The sequence below is a fragment of the Hibiscus syriacus genome, unplaced genomic scaffold (genome assembly GCF_006381635.1).
Source record: "Hibiscus syriacus cultivar Baekdansim isolate YM2019G1 unplaced genomic scaffold, ASM638163v2 tig00014370_pilon, whole genome shotgun sequence".
Classification (NCBI taxonomy): Eukaryota; Viridiplantae; Streptophyta; class Magnoliopsida; order Malvales; family Malvaceae; genus Hibiscus; species Hibiscus syriacus.
The window spans coordinates 162,378-182,093 of NW_024062323.1; the positions used below are offsets into that span (position 1 = coordinate 162,378).

At 35.2% G+C, this 19,716-nt stretch overlaps 2 protein-coding genes and 2 pseudogenes across 2 annotated transcripts; 3 read left to right on the plus strand and 1 right to left on the minus strand.

Annotated features, from left to right (window-relative positions):
• The first annotated feature begins 695 nt into the window (after nucleotides 1-695).
• Nucleotides 696-2,427, plus strand: LOC120207120 (annotated as a pseudogene).
• Nucleotides 2,428-5,818: 3,391 nt separating this feature from the next.
• Nucleotides 5,819-9,161, plus strand: LOC120207121 (probable L-gulonolactone oxidase 6). The gene is made up of 4 exons (XM_039206641.1): nucleotides 5,819-6,558; nucleotides 7,856-8,111; nucleotides 8,223-8,324; nucleotides 8,440-9,161. Exons 1-4 carry the CDS (start codon nucleotides 5,872-5,874, stop codon nucleotides 9,159-9,161), a joined length of 1,767 nt encoding a protein of 588 aa, XP_039062572.1. The 5' UTR covers nucleotides 5,819-5,871.
• Nucleotides 9,162-14,188: 5,027 nt separating this feature from the next.
• LOC120207122 lies at nucleotides 14,189-15,972 on the plus strand (annotated as a pseudogene).
• A 1,533-nt stretch (nucleotides 15,973-17,505) lies between these two features.
• LOC120207176 (3-ketoacyl-CoA synthase 1-like) lies at nucleotides 17,506-19,116 on the minus strand. Its single transcript, XM_039206689.1, has one exon. The coding sequence runs from the start codon at nucleotides 19,114-19,116 to the stop codon at nucleotides 17,521-17,523; it is 1,596 nt and encodes a 531-aa protein (XP_039062620.1). The 3' UTR covers nucleotides 17,506-17,520.
• Between the last annotated feature and the right edge of the window lie 600 nt (nucleotides 19,117-19,716).

The window sequence follows — 19,716 nt, forward strand, 5'->3', positions numbered from 1 at the left end:
AAACACATTATTTTTTTAAAAAATGAACAGGAGCCTCCTTTTGGCAGGTAAAAATCATCAAACTTTTTATTATTGGAATTGAATAAATAGAATTTTGATAATTATCTTAATTTTCTATCACATCATGATCTAATTCAACCCAATGATACAAATTAACTGTCCTACTCCATCTTCCACTTGATTTCTTTTTTCATTGCTTGCTCATAAGTTACTTGTCATCAGCTCCGACCACGTGACTCCACAAGAAGTGTCTGGTTGTCATCAATTTTTTTGAAGATATGAAAGAAGAAGAAAAGGGAACAATACCCAGAGAAAAGCTTCCACTCATTTATGTAGTGATGAGCTGAATGAATAGTTAATAAAAGAGGGAGCTTTTCTTTGTTCGGGAAAAGATAGAACCTTTGCCATTGGGCGATGTGCAAACTCAACGTGGTTTCCCTTTGATGCCCTTTTGCCTTTCAACGTTTCTCGATATCGCACGCTACTTTGTTCACCACACTATGCTTCTCACGTTCTCGATTTTGATCCGATTATAGATAAACAGTTTTAGATATTTCGGATTTAAATCCGATTTCAAATAGTCTATAAATTTACACTAACATGAAAAAGATGTTAACGTACTATGCTCCTCGTTTCTAAGCATTTTTAGCTGAATTTGTCTGTAAATGCAGCCTGGTTTAACCATATCCTTTTGAATGGGGAAGAAAGGAGGGACCTCATGGTTGACTGCTGTGAAAAGGGCTTTTAGATCTCCTACCAAAGACGGCGCAAATGACAAGAAAAAACAACCGGCATGACCAGCAGGAAGACGATAAGAAAAGGTTGGAAAATTTTGATGAACAAAGTTAAGTTCGTTATTTTTTTCATCTGGTTTTGGTAAAGAGAGATAAGCGGCGGTGGACCTTCAGGAAATCAACGCAGCAAACACCGGTGAAGAGTGTAGGCAATGGTGGCGGTGCAACTGCGGCAGCGACAGAAAGTGCAACTTTAGCAGTGGAGCGAAGGCGCTGTGGCGGAGCTGCCGTGACCACTGCGCAGGCGGCTGAGCCTACTTATGGCAGAGATCATCACTTTACTTCCATTGTTATTCAGACAGCTTTTAGAGGCTACCTGGTTAGAAAAGAATTTATATTTAGTTATCATTAGGAATTTAGGATTCCAATAGTTGATTTTTCTGTGCGGTGATTGTGCAGGCAAGAAGAGCTCTTCGTGCGCTAAAAGGATTAGTGAAGTTGCAAGCTTAATGAGAGATCACAGTGTGAGAAAGCAAGCCAAGCTGACACTCCGGTGTATGCAAGCTCTGGTTAAAGTGCAGGCTCAGTTTCTCGACCAAAGAAAGAGGCTCTCGCAGGACAGAAGCCGGAAACCGGCAATCAGCGACCCGAATATCATATCGGAATTGCGTTATCTTCAAGGCTTCTCCGACAGATGATCATTAGTATGTACCATAGAAGATGACTGGGAGGAAAGGCCACACACGGTCGAGGAAGTTAAAGCTATGTTACAACACAGAAAAGAAGCTGCTATGAAGCGTGAAAAGAACTTATCCCTAGCATTATCTCAACAGGTGCATCTTCTTAACCATGCCCTCTTGTCTTATTGCAATGATTCATGTAAGCTGATTAGTCCATTTTTGGCAAATAGATGAGGAGAGCTCGAAGGAGCCCTTCGATGGGCGGTCCAGAAGACAAGCTCGAACCGAAATGGCTTGACCGTTGGATGCCTGCTAAGCCATGGGATAACAGGGGAAGAGCTTCTGCATATCATAGAGAAGGTATCAAAACGGTAGAAATGGATACTTCCCGGCCTTGCTCATATTTAGTACCCAATTACGGAAGAATAAATTCAAACCATTATCCCCAAAGGCCCAGTTCACCTCTGCATAGAGCTCAACAAAATGCACCTTCCCACATTTCCCCTATCACACCCTCTCCGTCCAAATCCCGACCTATTCAAGTTCGGTCCACGAGCCCCAATTTTTTTAGGGACTATAGAAGCTCGATTTCGTCTCAAACACCAAGCTTAAGGTCCAATTACTATTACATCGGTAGGGTCGGTAGTAGTAGTGTCACTGGCAATAACACAAGTATGTTGCCAAATTACATGGCAGCAACAGAGTCTGCAAAGGCCAGGATCAGGTCCCAGAGTGCTCCGAGGAAGAGGCAGAGGCCAACACCAGAAAGGGACCGAGTTGCTTGGGCGAAGAAAAGGCTATCGTTCCAGTCCCGGAACCATACATCACTGATATGGAATACGGAGGTTACGGTCATAGTCAGAGGAGTCCGAGTTTTAGAAGCGTGAGTGGATCACAATTCGGAATCGAAAGACAGTCTAACTATTCTTCTTGTTGTACCGATAGTCTCGGCGGTGGATGTCCCCATCTTCAACTTGTGATCTCAGAAGGTGGTTGAGGTGATCCCATCTCTGATACAACTTGAGAAAAAAAAAGGTTTTTGCTTTAGTTTTATAGTATGATTGATGATAATATTAAGCTTATAATCTTTCCATGTATGGTATTCGAATTTGGTCCGATCTTACTCATTCGAATATGGTTGAAGCATATATGCAATCTTGTATAAAAGAGAAGGAGGTTTTCTTTCTTTTGATCAGTCGCATGTAATGGATGGACCCACAACATTATTTAGATGTCTGGGTATTGTTCCTAATCTGCATGGCATTATAAATAAGAGTAATGGTTGTTATGGATGATGCTTTTGGTGGGCTGATACGATACACCCTTTTTTCATTCCATTGGAAAAAGGAGCATCCTGAACCTAATCTCAATAATGAAGAGGGAGCTGAAGCAGAGCATATGCTACGTTTGTTGTTATGCCATTTCAGTCTTTATCTTACACAGAAATTCCTAATAATTTTCATGGGCTTCTCAAATCCTACTTCAAATCTCTATTTTTGGCTTTAGTAGGCAGCCATATGACTGATCATTAAACGAAAAATATAACTGGCAAAAAAACATTAGAGGTCCATGTAATTTTACAAAAAAAACCAATGTGAACTTTTGACCAACGTCTTTCGTAGTTGAACGTTATGTGCTGACGTGGTAGTTCACGATGTAGACGTGGTTGTCCACGGTACTGACGTGACAATCCACGATGGTTGATAATGTAGTGAATGAAATGACAGATAAGCTAAATTCGTAAATCAAACATGACAGATAGACCATCACGTCAACACCGTGAACTATCATGTCAGCATCGTAACGATCAATGCCGGAAAACGTTGGTCAAAGGGTTACATTGGGTTTGTTTTCTGAGTTGGAGGGTCGCATTGAGAGAAAAAATAATACAAGAACCACATCGATTTTTTGCAAAAGAGCATGGACTTCAAATGCATTTTTGCCAATATAATTTTATCATTAAATTTTTAATTTTTTTAAAATTTTAAAGGACTAAACCAAGACTTTTACCATTTAAGAGGGGTCTTGGTTTTTTTTTTAATTTCATAAATAAGCGTAATTAGGGTCGGTTGAACTCTATACACAGGGATTAATTATTTTGCACTTGTTAATGTTGTACAAGGACACATGATAACTATTAACCTTTGTTTGAAGAGTCAGATAACTCCTCTTATAGAATTTGTCAATTAAGTACACGAAATCTTTTTCCTTTTTTTTAAAAAAAAAATCTAATTGTGTAATTAAAAAGTTACTGTCAGCTAAATAATTATCTTCACAATTACCCAACATTTGATTTAGAAACCTTTGGAGCTTGCTTTTCATAACAAGATGTTGTCTGATTTAAGAAACCTGTAATGGAAAATTTTCATTTATAAGATTCGAAATACGAATAATTCGATCGATATAAATGTTTAATCAGTAGTTTGCTTGACTCCAAAGGAAGACTTGAAAAAGGAACTTTAAAGAAAAGAAAAATAAGATGTGCCCCGAGGAAGTCCAGGGTTTGGTATGTATGAAACGGCTGCATCTCACCTAACATTTGTTTTCAGTCAGGTCTAGGGATTGATCGATAGGCAGCCGAGGATAATCATTTTCTTAAAAATTTAAAATTATTGTATAATTTAAAGTTCTATATATATTTTTTATTGAAAATATACATTTATCCTCTAAATTTTTTATAAATTATGCGTCCGTCTCGGATCAGGTCATAATGTGAACACGATGGGTTGATTTTGTTAAGAAAAATCGGAGTCTGATTCTGACTCTTTCTTTCCTTTTTTAACTTGGTCGTAACAAAGTTCGCATTGGAAAATAACTGCAGGCTGTAAGAAAGAGAAATGAGATCTACTCTATTTTATTCGAGTTTTCAAGACATTAATTTTTACTTACACTTTAATTAGTACTTAATAAAACAAAAACATTCATATAGTACTCATTAGCTCGAACAATCTACGTTAGATCCAACGAAACCCTGGTTGCATTGACAAGAGCTTTTATAAGTTGTGTTCAATTCAGATCTAATATTTGTTTATATAAATTAGAATTATCAAATGAATTAATTGATAATTAAAATATATCAAATTTTCAAGTGAAATAGTTTTAGCTAGGGTCACGCATAAGGGAACTTAAAATAAAGTGTATACTATGCGTTTAATATCTAAATTATCAGCATAGCCGTATTTAGGGTTAGGCAGGAGGAGCACTGCCCAAGGTCCAGAATTTTTATAGTATACTATACTTATAAAAAATAATTTTATTAGTTACAGGGTCCAATTGTTTTTAATACTTATTATAAAAGTTAATTTTTCTCTAATATTTATTATCGTGGGCTCAATTTTTTTTATATTTATTATTACGAGCCTTCTTTTATAATTTTTCTAATATTTGTGTAAGTGTCTAAGTTTTTGCCAATTTTTTTTTCTTTTATTATTAAAGACCACAATTTTTTCAATATTTGTATAAGGAACGTACTTTTAGAAATCAATTTCTTTTCTAATATTTATTTATTATTACGAGCATACTCTTAAATTTTATTTTTTAAAATATTTGTTATTATTTGCGACCCATTTTTTAATACTTGTTGTTATGGAGTTACTCTTAAAAATTATTTTTCGACACTTGTTATTAGGAACAATTACTTAAATAACGGTTTGTAACCACAACAATGATCGTTATGAAGTGATAACGATATCGCCCGAAACTGTGACATCCACAATAGCATATGTTATTTAAAATTCATAATTACGATACTTGTAGTGACTACAATATCACTTGTTGTGTTCGTAATAGCGATAAACGCAACACGGTGAAAACATAAATTCAAGTTGTACTTTATATCCTTAATTGGGGGCCTAATTTTTTTGTTAGCCCAAGGGCCACCAAAATCTCATAAACCGATCTGATTATTAATTTTAGTCTATTTTTGTATCTAAAGTTTAGTTTTTTTTTAGCACCCTTCAAAATTTAACGTTACGTTTTGAAAAAAATTGAAAGTTTAAGTACTAAAATGGACCAAAACGGATAGTTTACATATTAAATAATTATTAAATTTCTTAGACGGTTATAAAATGATAATTAAATTTCATCTAACTATTATAAAATGATCATTAAATTTATCAAACAATAACAAAGTCATTTTGAAATTCATCAAGATTTATCACTATTTTATACCGTGGAATGACAATTCGATAAATTTAATTATTATTTTATAATTTTTAAAACTTTAATAATAAAAAATATTTTAATATAACCTAATGATCATTTGTATTCTTAACCTTTAAAACTATTTATCCATAAATTACCTTTTGGAAAGTCCTTAACTTCAAAGCATTTAAACCAATGTATTGCGTTTCTCCCCGCCAGGTCCCCCTTCTAAGCTACAGATCTGTTTAATAACAAAATAGTATTATATAGCCAAGAGATTTCCTCAATCATTTTCCACCAAAACCCAGATATCGATGTTACGTTCAGAACGGGAAACCATGTTTCATGAGCTTCTCCTATGGGGATGCCTCTCTCTATTGGCTGTTTCGGTGAGTTGCACTCCCCCGGCGGAGCCTGTCAAATGTTCGAAGAATGATTCGAATTGCACCGTCACGAACTCTTACGGCATGTTCCCCGACCGAGCCATCTGCCGGGCGGGGAACGTGGCGTATCCGACGACCGAACAAGAGCTGGTTTCGGTCATATCGGCCGCGACCGAAGCCAAGAGGAAAATGAAAGTGGTGACACGTTTCTCCCACAGCATCCCGAAGTTGGTCTGCCCCGATGGCCAAGACGGGTTGCTTATCAGCACCGAGCACCTTAACCGTGTAGTGCAAATGGACGAAGCGGCAATGACGATGACGGTGGAGAGCGGTGTCACGTTGAGACAGTTGATTAATGAAGCCGCCAATGTTGGATTAGCATTGCCTTATGCGCCGTACTGGTGGGGGCTCACCATTGGTGGGATTTTAGGTACGGGAGCTCATGGGAGCTCGTTGTGGGGGAAAGGGAGCGCGGTTCATGATTACGTGGTGGAGATGCGAATTGTAAGCCCTGCCGGAGCCGATGAAGGGTATGCTAAGGTCAGGGTGTTAAATGAGAGGGACAAAGATCTCGATGCAGCTAAGGTTTCGCTTGGAGTCCTTGGGGTAATTTCACAGGTACGTAGTACAATTCAACGTGTGTTCTCCTTGTGGACAAGCTTGTTGCAAAAGCATTCATGATCCTTTCTATTTTATTGTTGGACCCCAAATTAAGTCAATGGAAATTTTTGGTGTAGTTTTTTTTATTAATTCGGAGAGGTTACGTAGAAATATTTGTTTTAAAGATTTATAATTATTTGATAATAAAAAATAAAATAAATTTTAATGTTTGAATCTAGAACCTCGAAAGATAACAAGCATCACATTTTTGAGGTAGTAAATGTTTTAATATAAAAAATCTTTTAGATTAGAATTTTTAAAATATCATATATTTAATTAACATAAAATCGTGAGTAATTAATTGAAGTGTTATTTGTAGCAGATTTGCTACTCCGGGATAGATAAAATTCGTAATTATCTAAAAAAAGCTATTATGTATTAATAAAAAAACATTTCATGTATTAGTATGAGTTAATTGCATAGTATGTTTTAATGTATGATCTCATTTTAAATAGATCCTTAATTTTTTTAAACATTCTAAATTCATCATCAAACTATGACTATCATTTTAAATTAGTCTTCCAATTTTTGAATAATTTAATTTCATTCCCAAATTATGACCTTTATTCTAAATTGGTCCCCAAACCTTTCAATTTCATCCAAAACTATATGTATATACTAATCACATCCCTTGTTAATAAAATTGTTAGACCAATTTATATTATTATATGTTTGAAAAAAACAAAAATTAGGTTAAACTATGGTTGAAACTAATTACACATTTGGATGAAATTGGAATATTCAAAAGTTTGAGGACTAATTTAGAAAGAGGATCATAATTTAGTGATGAAATTAGAATATTCAAAAGTTTAAGGACTAATTTAAAATCATAGTTTGAGGATGAAATTAAAATATTAAAAAAATTTAAGGACTAATTTAAAATAAAAATTATAGTTTGAAGGCATATGATGCAATTAACTCTATTATAACTGGAATTAGAAAAAATTCACGAACAAAATTGAATGGATGTCATATGACAATTAGAGTTGTATAAAATTTAGGACATATAAAGATAAAATTTAAATATTGTTGTGGAATTAAATTTTTCCACTGATATTATATTAAATACTAATCCATTTTTAATTGAACTTTTTTTTTCTTCTGAAATCAGATGTACAGAAACAATAGGTTCTCAGAGATAAGAGAAGAGAGACTAAATTCTAACACTTTGAGAATACAAGGACTAAGATAAGAATTAAACCTTTATACAGTAATTATCCTTTCATTATAATCTACTGCTCCGTTCTTTATATAGGTGACTTTCAAACTTCAACCTCTTTTCAAACGATCAATCACATACCTAACAAAGGGTGACAAAGATTTGGGAGACGAAGCAGTGAGCTTCGGCAAGCTGCATGAATTTGCAGACATAAGTTGGTATCCAAGCCAACGGAAGGCCGTCTACAGAATAGACGATCGGGTGACGATTAATAAGCCCGGCAATGGTCTCTACGATTTTACGCCGTTTCGGTCCACTCCTTCACTTGCTTTGGCACTTACCAGATCGAACGGTTCGTTACTAGATGAATAATTCTACCATGCATGCATGCATGAACTTCATCAATTAACATTTCGATTTCGACAAAAAAATTTCTTTTTTACGATTTGGTTTAATGTTTCAGAGGAAACTCAGGAATTCTTTCGAGATGCTAATGGGAAGTGCCTTGATGCAAAGGTGATCGTAGCCACACTGCAAACGGCTGCTTATGGATTGACAAACAACGGTACCCCTTGAGTCTATTAATCTCTTGTTAATTTGAGATATAATCCCTATACTTCCATTCAACATACTTTGATTGTTCTATTTTTACAATGTTATTTCTTTTATTTGTGAGGTAGGTTTGATTTTTACGGGCTATCCGGTCATCGGATTCCACAACCGCCTCCAGTCATCGGGAACCTGCCTCGACAGCCTCGAAGACGAGCTGATCACCGCGTGCGCTTGGGATCCAAGAATCAAGGGCGAGTTCTTCCACCAAACCACATTCTCCGTCAGCTTATCCGTCGTGAAAAGCTTCATCGAAGACGTTCAGAAGCTGGTTGCAATGGAACCTAAATCACTCTGCGGCCTAGAACTCTACAACGGCATCCTCATGCGTTACGTGAAAGCCTCAACTGCTTACTTAGGCAAGCAAGAAGACGCAATAGATTTCGACATCTCCTATTACAGAAGCAAAGACCCCATGGCCCCCAGGCTTTACCAAGACATTTTGGAAGAGATCGAGCAGATGGCGTTGTTCAAATACGGTGCGTTGCCGCACTGGGGGAAGAATCGGAACCTGGCGTTCGACGGGGTTATAAAGAAGTACAAGAACGGCGTAGAGTTTTTGAAGGTTAAAAATAAGTACGATCCGTTGGGGTTGTTTTCGAGTGAGTGGACCGACCAGGTTCTTGGGTTGAGGAAAGGGGTCACGATGTTAAAGGAAGGATGCGCATTAGAAGGGCTCTGCGTTTGCTCACAGGATGTTCACTGTGCTCCGGCCAAAGGTTATTTGTGTGGACCTGGGAAAACTTTTAAACTGGCAAGAGTGTGTACTTTTCAACACAATATTCTTATTTAATAAACTAACGAATATAAATAGAAGTCTGTTAAGTTTGTAGTGTTTATGAAAAAACTCATTTATTGATTTATTTATCGATTCGTTTATAATATCGTTTATTCGATTGTTTTTTTAACATTTTAAATAATGATGAATGTAGGAACTAAATTGAATACTATGTCAACCTTGAAATTCAAACTATGAAACCTAAGGAAATTTAAGGATTAGCGCATAATTTCACTATTTTCTAAACATTCCTTAACATAAAAATGAAAATCTTCACTATCGTTTAATAAATGTGTTTGTAAATACTAAATGAATTAAAAATAAATGAACACGTGCACGATATTAAAATTTTAAATGAACACAAATCGAACGTAAGCACTTAAAAAATAAATAAATGAATATGAACACAATTTTATTCGTTCAAACTCTACTCTCCTACTTTTTTTATGATTAATTTGGAGTAAAATACAAAACAATATATGTTTAAAGATAACTCTCAACCATTTGATGTTGAACGCTCACACCCCTGATATTTTTTATGTTTGAACTTAAAATCTCATAAAATAACAACAATTCATTTACTATCATCATAAATAAACGTGATTATGAGCAAACAGATTATGTACGATATAAATTTAGATATTATATTTTATTTTCATCTTAAAAATTATATAATATTTCAATTGGTAAATTACACGGGTGATCATTAAACTATTACCCATTTTTATGTTGACCATCGACGTTTTGATTTAATCAATCATACCATCTTGTTATTTAAATATTTAAATTAAGCCAATCAAGCCACAAGCCATTATTTTTTAACGGAGGTGGTGATGCATCAGTTAATAAAATTGGCATAATTATTTATATATTTAGTCCTTAATATTTACACATTCTATCACTTTATTCACTATTTTAATTGAATTAAATAAATTGAACTTAATAAATTAATCTTTCAATTAGAAGGTGACACATGTCAATACATGATTGAAATGTTTTATTTATGAATTTTAATTTATTTAATAACGTGTCACCACCCAATTGAAATGAAAAAAAAAAAACATATTTGCACTTGTGAAGAATTGAACCATTGTTAAGGAGAAAGACTGAGTAACTGAGAGCCCAAACCATTGGGCGAAAGATCTCCGATAATTTAAAGATTACAACAAATTGTATCAATCCTTTAAAATTTTATTAACAATTCACTATTATATTATTTAAAATTAACGTGTGTTAAATTATTTTTATGTTGTAAAGTGAGGATGTATTATACATTTAAAATCACGATGATGTCTAAGGAGGAAGTTGATTTCTTCTTCAACAAAATGAAAATGAGATTGACAAGGTTGAGAAAAAAAAGTAGCTTCAAAAAAATATTAAGTCTGGGTAGTTTATTCAGGTGGGTAAAAAACATGCAGACAAAAGATATCCACTATATTTCCTTGGAGATTAAACGGTTGGCAGTAAAAGTTGATAGATCGGATTATCGAATTTCAGGAAGTCTTCCAAAGATTGTACAATTTTAGATTGATCTTTAAGATGGGTAAGAATTAAATTTTAATTTTATTGAATAATTTAATATAATCTATTTAGTAAGTTTTTAATATTAATTAATTAAGTATTTTCAGGTATTATTATACGTCAATCGATGCTTCGGTAGTTGAAGGGAAAAAATATTAGATTGTACATTTGGCGTTCAAATTTAAGTATAAAATCAATTAAAAAGTTTTCTTATTAACATCATTAATTTATAATGTAAAAAAATAAAAATGATAATTTTATATGAAAAGGTTAAATTTTACTTTGTTGGGAAATTAAAAAATGATAAAAAGAAATATGTGTAGATAATTTTTTTTTTGTTTTTTCGAAGAAAAATTCAAATGGGATAATTTTAAAACACAAATCATCGTTAGTCTATCTAGATAGTTGTTTCCCTCCATCCCCACTCCTCGGGCCTCCTTTACATTTTAGAGGATGATGGGGGAAGACCTATCCAACAAGCCATATATAAAGAGTTTTTTTTTTCTTCAAAAAAAGACAAATCCATTACCTCATTAGCTGTTATATGAACCGAGACGGGAACTTTTCTCTGTTTAGGATCATTAGGTTCCATGGATGCATTCTCAGTATCATCTGTTTTAGGCTGAAGGTCTCCAAAAGATTGCTCTAACTTTTCAAATAGTTTTACAAGTAAACTAGGTAAATTATCCACCTGGCCAAATACAAATTAATAATCCAGGTTACGCATTAAAATATAGGTCAAACAGATATATGAAGTGATGTCAAAAACTTGATTACAAAGTAATGTTATTGCAAGTCAAAGATGTTTGCCGCACGTTTTAAAGGCTTTTAGTAGTCAGAAGTTCAAATATTTTAACAAGACATGAGAGGGAAAGAGGGAATTATATGCATTTCATGTGGAGTATATCCATGCATGGTGGTTTAGTTTTTAAGCTCCGTTTTAACTTCCACAAAATCAACTAGATATTCAATATGAAAGTTAGAGTACAAACTGGGAAATCAAACTGCTTCAAAAGAACCGCTGGCTCACCTCTAGCTTGAATGAATTTTGAGAGAAACTATGTGAAATTAATTGGTATAACATATACTAGGTGCTCCATCGGTTTTTTGGTCCAACTCGTCTATTGAAGGGTGGAGTTTAGCCTCGTATGGTGGTGGATCGTCGGTGTTAATTTCTGGTTATTGATGATTATCACGTTGTTGCAATAGAGGTAGAGGCGGTGGGAGACTTGATTTGCATTTTTATTTCTTCATTTACTATAGGTACTTTGGGCTAAGAGCAATTGTGTTTCCCTTGCAGTGGTAATGGACCTGTGTTTCAGCTCGATTTAGTGCAGACGAGGTTGAGTGCAGGTCAAAGTTGGTTAAAATTGGAGATGGGCTACCTTGTGGATTGAAATAATATTGTAGTGGTGTTGAATGATGTCTGCTACTGTAGTATGTTTTTGTTGTTTCACCTATAGTCTGTTTATTTTCTTTGCTTTGATTGTTGTGGTTTAGCGATTGTTTTGTTGATCTTGTGGGATTGTACTTGATTCTTGATTTCTTTTAGTTCTCGAATGGTTTTGGTTCGGTCACTCTTTTTCCTCTATTTAAGTTTAGAAAGATTTTTTAACGAGGTCTTGATCATAGTTGTTGTCTTTGTATGTGTTTATCCTTTAATACATATAAGACGCCATTTACAAAACAAAAAAAAAACACAAAAGGGACAAATTTAATGGGTTAAAGAGAGTTCAATTATAATATTACACACATAATTTACTATTCTTCTCGTCTCTACCTCTAAGTTGTCCTTCACATATAACTCACATACATTTTGCACTCTATCCACGTTGAAAAATCTCATCCGTATTTATATATTTAGAGGTCATTGAATTGTTAACACCTATCAATATTCTAACCATATTAATCTTATAAATATATAGATGGTTCTAGAGATAATTCTAGATATAATATAACTATTATAAATAATCTAAATATTTATAGATATTTTTGTACATATTACTGTTAGAAAAAAATTGTGCACATTAATCCGAAAATGATATAGAAAAATAGTAATGAATAAATATTATTTTAAAATAATTAAAGGGAATGAGATTGTTATCCAGAATAACAATTTGAGACAAAATCAATCCAGAGAAAATAAACCAAAAATGTTAAACTTCTTAGAAGATAATATAAAATAAATGGAAATAAAATACCCCTTTTATTTTAATATATCGATCGAAATCAATTGTGGTCTGTCGCTATTCAGTTTCCTTAAGACAAATTTTCGGTCACTCATTTGGTGCTCGAATTTATTGGTTGTCTGTCTCCCAGGATACAACAACTAATGATCAGCTACAGTAGCACATCTACACAGATCACGAACGATCTTTGCCTTCGACTATCACCGGAAAAACTAAGGAAGAGAAAAAAATTTCAAGATAAGAGAAGTTCTTGAAAACTTAGTTATGATATCTGTTAAGATGTGAAAAACCTAACATTTTTACTCACTATTTATAGGGGATTTTCAAGAGAGATTTAATCCAACTAAATATCTTTTTAATATTCAACATTAAACATATAACAATATCTTTTAATTTGAAATATTCAAAAGATAAAACTCTTTTTACCATTCAAACTTAATTATGTATTATTTTAATTTGAAATATACAAAAATATATAATTATCTTTAATATTCAAAGTTAAAAAAAGTAACAAATACATTTTTAAGTTGACATATTCAAAGAGTAATTATCCTATTAATATTCAAATTAAATAATATATTTAATTTGTAATGGTCAAAAGCTAAACTCCTTTTACTACTCAAACTTCAGCATATATTATTTTAATTTGAAATATACAAAAATATATAATTATCTTTTAATATTCAAAATTAAAAAGATAACAAATACCTTTTTAAATTGACTTATTAAAAGAATAATTATCCTATTAATATTCAAATTAAAAATTATCTTTTAATTTGAAATAGTCAAAAGGACTATGAATTTAATATAAATATTAAATTCATCAATTAAATTTACCCCTTTTCCAACAATCCCCACATGAATGAAATTGATGATTTAATCAAAAACATTTTGGCACGATGTGGTGATAACCTCTACGATTGGTAGTTGCATAGGATAGGTAGGTGTCATCCTTTGAAACTTCTCTTGTGAAAGTATATTTACTTTACTGGTTAAACAATAGACACGATGTCCTTGAACTATTCTGTCGTTTGTGTAAACGATGACTTACTTCACACAATTATCCCTCTGACAAGAATTTAGTTCTCATGGGTATGTCTTTAAAGCCATGGACATTCGCCTGGTTCTGCAAGAGTTTGAGAGAACTATGCCCAAATAGTCTCCTTGAAGCGGCCCCACTTCACTCTCACATAGATAACTTATGTTTCTCAGCTCACCATAGCACACAATGGTCATTAAAAGCTTTTGCTTAACCTATACGACTTTGATCACTGTTTACACCATATGAATGTACTTGGGATAATAAACCCCCACAGGGACCGTACATGAGTTATGCAATTAGGTTATCCCTTTGAACCTAAATCTTGGGATCTTCAGTCAACAAGGTAAAATTTTCCTTCACATAACACCTTTAAATTTCATGGGCTTTAGTCACATTCTTTTAGATGTTTTCTCAACTGTATCTTGATTTAACCCTTAGGTTAGCAGATCCATAATGTTGTCTTTTGATCTTACAAAATCAACAGAGATAACTCAATTTGAGATCCATTTTCTATGGTATTATGTCGATGATGCATATGTCTCGACTTACCTTTATACTTGCTAGTCACAGTATAAACATAATGTAGGCACATGTTTAAGCCATTTAAGAATATCCTTCATGAAATTCCAAAGCAATTCATCTTATTCTTTCAAACTCGAATTTCACTATGAATCTGGTTATAACCGTTTTCTTAAGGATATCCTTCATGAAAAACCCAGCCCGACCCGTCACGTGCCCATCCCTACTCGCAAGACTAAATGATGGAGACAAAAGCTCTCGTTTAAGCGACATCGTTTAGGCTTGTGAGAAACCATCCAATCACAGAAGATACAAATTTGCGGTCAAACTAACCGACAACAGTTACGAGTTTCCTAAAAAAAACCAACTTTAACATTGGTAGTTGGTACTGAGTTTCTGTTATGTTCCGTTCTTCCGGTTTCTAAAACAGGCAACTCTTCAATTTAAACATTTTTGGGGATTCAAAATAGTTAAACTTATTAAATACCTGATAGTAAACATATATCCCATGTATTATTGAATTATCATAATAATTGTCTTAACATTATCTCTTGATCCGATCTTGTTGGGGAAAAAAACAAGCAGTGATCTAAAGCTGTAGGATTCTGTTTTTGTTTCGTAGGGATGAGGGGGAAGATGGAAAAGAAGCTTTGAAATTGCATGGGTAGCAATTGGTTTTTTTTCTATGGAGCTTAAAAGTAACACAAGGGGTGAGATTCGTGATAGAAAGAGAAGAATGTTTATCCCATGATGTCAAATACGAAGGCGACACTGTTCATGTATCTTTTGTCGTGATTAAGGCTGATACCCCTTGGCATGTCAGCGACGAAGGCGTCGATCTCGTTGTAACCTTTCTCTTTCCCTTTTTCTGGGTTCAAAATCGTTTCATCAGATTCGTTGATTTAGTTTTTTGTTCCTTGTGTTGAAAAACAATGATGGGATGAGCACAGATAAAGGGACCAAAAGGAGACCAGATTCATGACTTTCACAACAAAATAAGTGACATGTACGAGTTTGTTGTTCACAAGAAAGGGGTTTACAGCTTCTGCTTCACTAACAAATCTCCTTACCACGAAACCATTGATTTCGATATACAAGTCGGGCATTTTACGTACAATCATCAGCATGCAAAAGATGGTGGGTTCAAATTATTTGTTTTCGCTTTCTAGGAAAGAAAAGGGGTTATCTTTGTAAATGATGTTTGCACAGCATATCGACCCTTTGATGGATCAGATATCAAGGTTGGAGGAATCTCTCTACAACATCCAATTCGAACAGCACTGGATCGAGGCTCAGACCGATCGACAGGCTATAGGTATTAGCCTTTAAATGTTTTAATCTCCAGATTTCTTCATTTTTGAACATGGCGGGTGCAGTGAACGATAACTTGGAACGACGAGCACTTCATAAGGCAATGTTCGAATCAGCTGCACTTATAGCCACAAGTATCCTCCAAGTTTTCCTTTTGAAACGCGTGTTCGAACGAAAGCTTGGAACATCCAGAGTGTAATCCCCTCTTATAAATATTAGCTTTCCAGATTGCGATTTTGTTCATCTTTTCGTACTGTAACTTGTTTTGTACTTAATATTCGTGCCACCAATATGAATCAAATTTTGTTGAAGATTACTGTAAATCCCCGGCTGTTGCAGGATTGTATTCACCAAACTTTCGACCCTTCTCCTGTATGCCATGGGCATAGGCATTATGGGAAATGATCCAACTCTCTTAAACGCATAAAAGGCATTGCCAATACCAAATAAAGTTCAAATTTGTACCAAATCCCTTTGAATGCCTGCGATTTTAGAATTTTAATCGTCCAAAAGGAGAGACGATAAGTCAATGATCACATTAACGGTATCACCAGCAAACTAACAAATTCATTACTGAAAAAATTATTATCTTAAAGATTAAAATCATGAATTAGTCTTTGCGGAGTGACTTAGTTCAATCTTCTTTTAATGCATAACTCAGGTATATTATACATAATGCTTAATTATAAAAATCAGTGTCCAAACTATAACGATTTTCACGAATAAGTGCCTAAATTATTTTTTAAATGATCCTGGTGTCTAACGTTACAAACGTTATCACTTTAGGTGTCCGAGCCATGAACGAAATTATTCCTCTGTTAAATGACACGTTTCACAATATGGTAATTTTGAATTTTAAAAATAAAATAAAATATTATATAATTTATAAAAAAAACATAATTTCTCTTAAATTACAAAAAAAGTCCCAAAATCTCTAAAATCCCTAAATCTTAACTCTAACCGACGTCACTCACCGTCCTTTTCGGGCACGACCACCACCGTCGACGTAGTCCTTGCCATCCTCCTAGTCATACAACGTCGTAGTTGTCACCGATTGACAGTCGAAATCGTGTGGGTCGCGATTTTATCATAGGCTTTGTAGGAATAAAAACGTTGATTCGCTATCGATCAATCACAATTTCATAGGGATTTTGGTCGTCGATGTGAGGTCGGGTTGAGCTCTGTCGACGCCTCAGAGCGACAACTGACATGTGTTTAAGGGTTGAAATGAAGTTTTCAAAGTTTTGATGTTATTTTAAAATTTGTTTGTTTTTTAAATATAATTTTGATTTTTTATAAAAAATTTAAAAATTATCAGAATGTGACACATACCACTTAACTTAAAAAATTAACTTCTTTGATGGCGCGAGCACCTAAATTGATAATGTTTATCACGTTGGGCACCGAAATATTTAAAAATGTTATATTTTGGACACATATTTTATAATTAATCCTATACAAAAATATACAATAGATATAATTAATAAATTAAATGATGATAAATATTAAAAGAAGTCGAAATTAAACTTATATAATTATTTGATTTATAAATCGTTGATAGAATTATATTATATAAAATATTACTCCAGATTTAATCCAGGAATGATGTCAACAAAATTATCCATGTTAATCTGCCCAATTAACCTGAAAATAGTTTTTATTGAAGTAAAGAAAATTAAAAAAAATGAAGAACAATTAATAATATAGAAATGAAAGAACCCCACCGCCTACGGCCAACCACCAACGGCAAACAGCCAACAACTCCGAGCCAGGTCAGCATTTACATGCAAATTTAAGAAAGAGATATCTTAACCGGATATTTATCAATTTCATTCTTCCAAGGATTTCCCCTTGATTCATTCATGGGAGTCGACCTAAGAGCTCTCCAAACAGCACTGTTACATTTGAAACCCGACCCGAATGCAATCTGCCACACCCGGTCACCGCCCGATACCCGTCCCTTGGCCTCCGTGTAAGCCAGTTCATACCATAATGAGCTGCTCGAAGTGTTTCCGAATCTATTTAGAGTCATCCTCGAGGGTTCCATGTGCCAATCCGACAACTGCAAGTTCTTCTGCAATTCATCCAGCACTGCCCTTCCGCCGGCGTGGATACAGAAATGCTCGAAAGCGAGCTTGAAATCGGGTATATAAGGACTCACTTTGGCTTTCAAAAGCTTCCTCCGGACGAGCGTGACGAAGAACATGAACTGCTCCTTGAATGGTAAAACAAGGGGACCCAAAGTGGTGATATTGGTTTTCAAAGCGTCACCGGCCACAGCCATCAACTCACGAGCCAATGAAACTCCGATCGTTCCTTTGTCGTCCTCTCTTTGGTACACGCAGTTGTAATGTCTGTCGTCGGCTCCTTTATGGGTTCGAACCACATGAACGAGCTGGTACTTGGAACGAGCCCTGTCTCGTGGCTTGTTCGACAACAGCACTGCAGCTCCACCCATGCGGAATATGCAATTGCATAGTAGCATGGATCTGTCATTCCCGAAATACCAGTTGAGAGTTATGTTTTCGGTGCTCACCACTAAGGCATACGTGTTGGGGTTGGATCGAAGCAGGGTTTTTACGAGATCGATCGATATAAGGCCGGCACTGCAACCCATTCCCCCGAGGTTGTAGCTGTTGATATCTGTACGTAGCTTGTAATGGTTGACGATCATGGCCGACAGCGACGGTGTCGGGTTAAACAAGCTGCAATTCACAATAAGGATGCCGATATCCCTCGGGTTAACTCCGGTTTTCGCGAAAAGTTCGTCGACTGCTCCAAACATGACAGCTTCTGCTTCGGCTCGTGCCTCTTCCGTGCACATATTCGGCGGCGTAGACGTTATCCCTCTCGGGAAATACGTCTCATCGCCTAGACCGGACCGAGTCGATATCCTTCTCTGAAACTGAAGCGTGTCCTCCGTGAAAGCGCCGCTCTCTTCAGTCATCTCCAAGAACGAGTCGACCGACATTTTACGATCATCTTCAGGCTTGTAGCAAGCGAAGTCGACGAGATAAACCGGCCTGGACCGCTTTGCATAGTAGAGACCGAAGAGGAAGAATACGATTAACAAACCAGCTAGTCTCGTAGCAGCATCAATGCTCTCGAGCCTAAGGGATTGGTTGGTCCATAACTGGGAAACCCTGTCCGGTTTCAGACCGGTGAACTGAACCAACGCGACAATGAACAAAGGTAGGATAAGAGCAAAGATGAGCGCGGTGGCCGGGTTACATGAATAACCATAACCCAACTTAACGTATTTAAGCTTCACAGATTGTAAGAAATCAGGCAACCTTTTACGGATCCTGATGACTGCGGATGACGAGTCTTTGAACGCCATTTCCGCCGTCAGACGTTCTTTGTCCATCTCTATGGTATCCCTATCCATAGTTTGAGTGGCTCTCAAGGAAATATGAGTCTGTCTGCTTGTATCCGACTAAAGAAGATGAACTAAAATCACCTAAATAGAAGGAAATCCTACTTCTGAAACCTCAGGGAGAGGGAAGCTAGACCAGTAGGAATTAAATACAACAATAACTACAAGAAAAAGGAAAGTTGGAAGGAAACAGAGCGTTGAATTAATGGTGGGTAGCTCCAAGAAAAGATAGATCAGCTCAACCAAATTAAGAATATACTCCGTGTGCTACGAGATTAGTAGTTTAGTAACAACAATAATAATAATTAAAAGAGGTTTAACATCCCATTTTCCTTTTTGAGTGTCAGAATGTTGAAAAACTGGGGAAAATGCTGTTATATTTTAGTAGATGGGATTGTGTGGGCTGCCAGTTGATGGACGAGGTTGCTTTCAAGGAAGCTTGAAGAGTGCTTTGATGTCCTTTGGTTACTGCATTGAAATCGAACAAAACTGCGTGTCCAAGTGGTGTTTCAAAGCTAAAGCGAATATTAAAAGGTCCAAAGAGAGAGACAGATAGAGTCGCGTCGGAATAGGCCGGTGGAGTGTAGGTGACTGGCAATCGACAATCAGGCT

Bases quoted from the DNA above. Each gene is read 5' to 3' on its own strand.
- LOC120207176 (XM_039206689.1), bottom strand. From the start codon at position 19,116: ATGGATAGGGATACCATAGAGATGGACAAAGAACGTCTGACGGCGGAA.
- LOC120207121 (XM_039206641.1), top strand. From the start codon at position 5,872: ATGTTACGTTCAGAACGGGAAACCATGTTTCATGAGCTTCTCCTATGG. The intron at 6,559-7,855 runs GTACGTAGTACA...TTCTTTATATAG, and splicing joins TCCTTGGGGTAATTTCACAG to GTGACTTTCAAACTTCAACC. The intron at 8,112-8,222 runs GTTCGTTACTAG...TTAATGTTTCAG, and splicing joins GGCACTTACCAGATCGAACG to AGGAAACTCAGGAATTCTTT.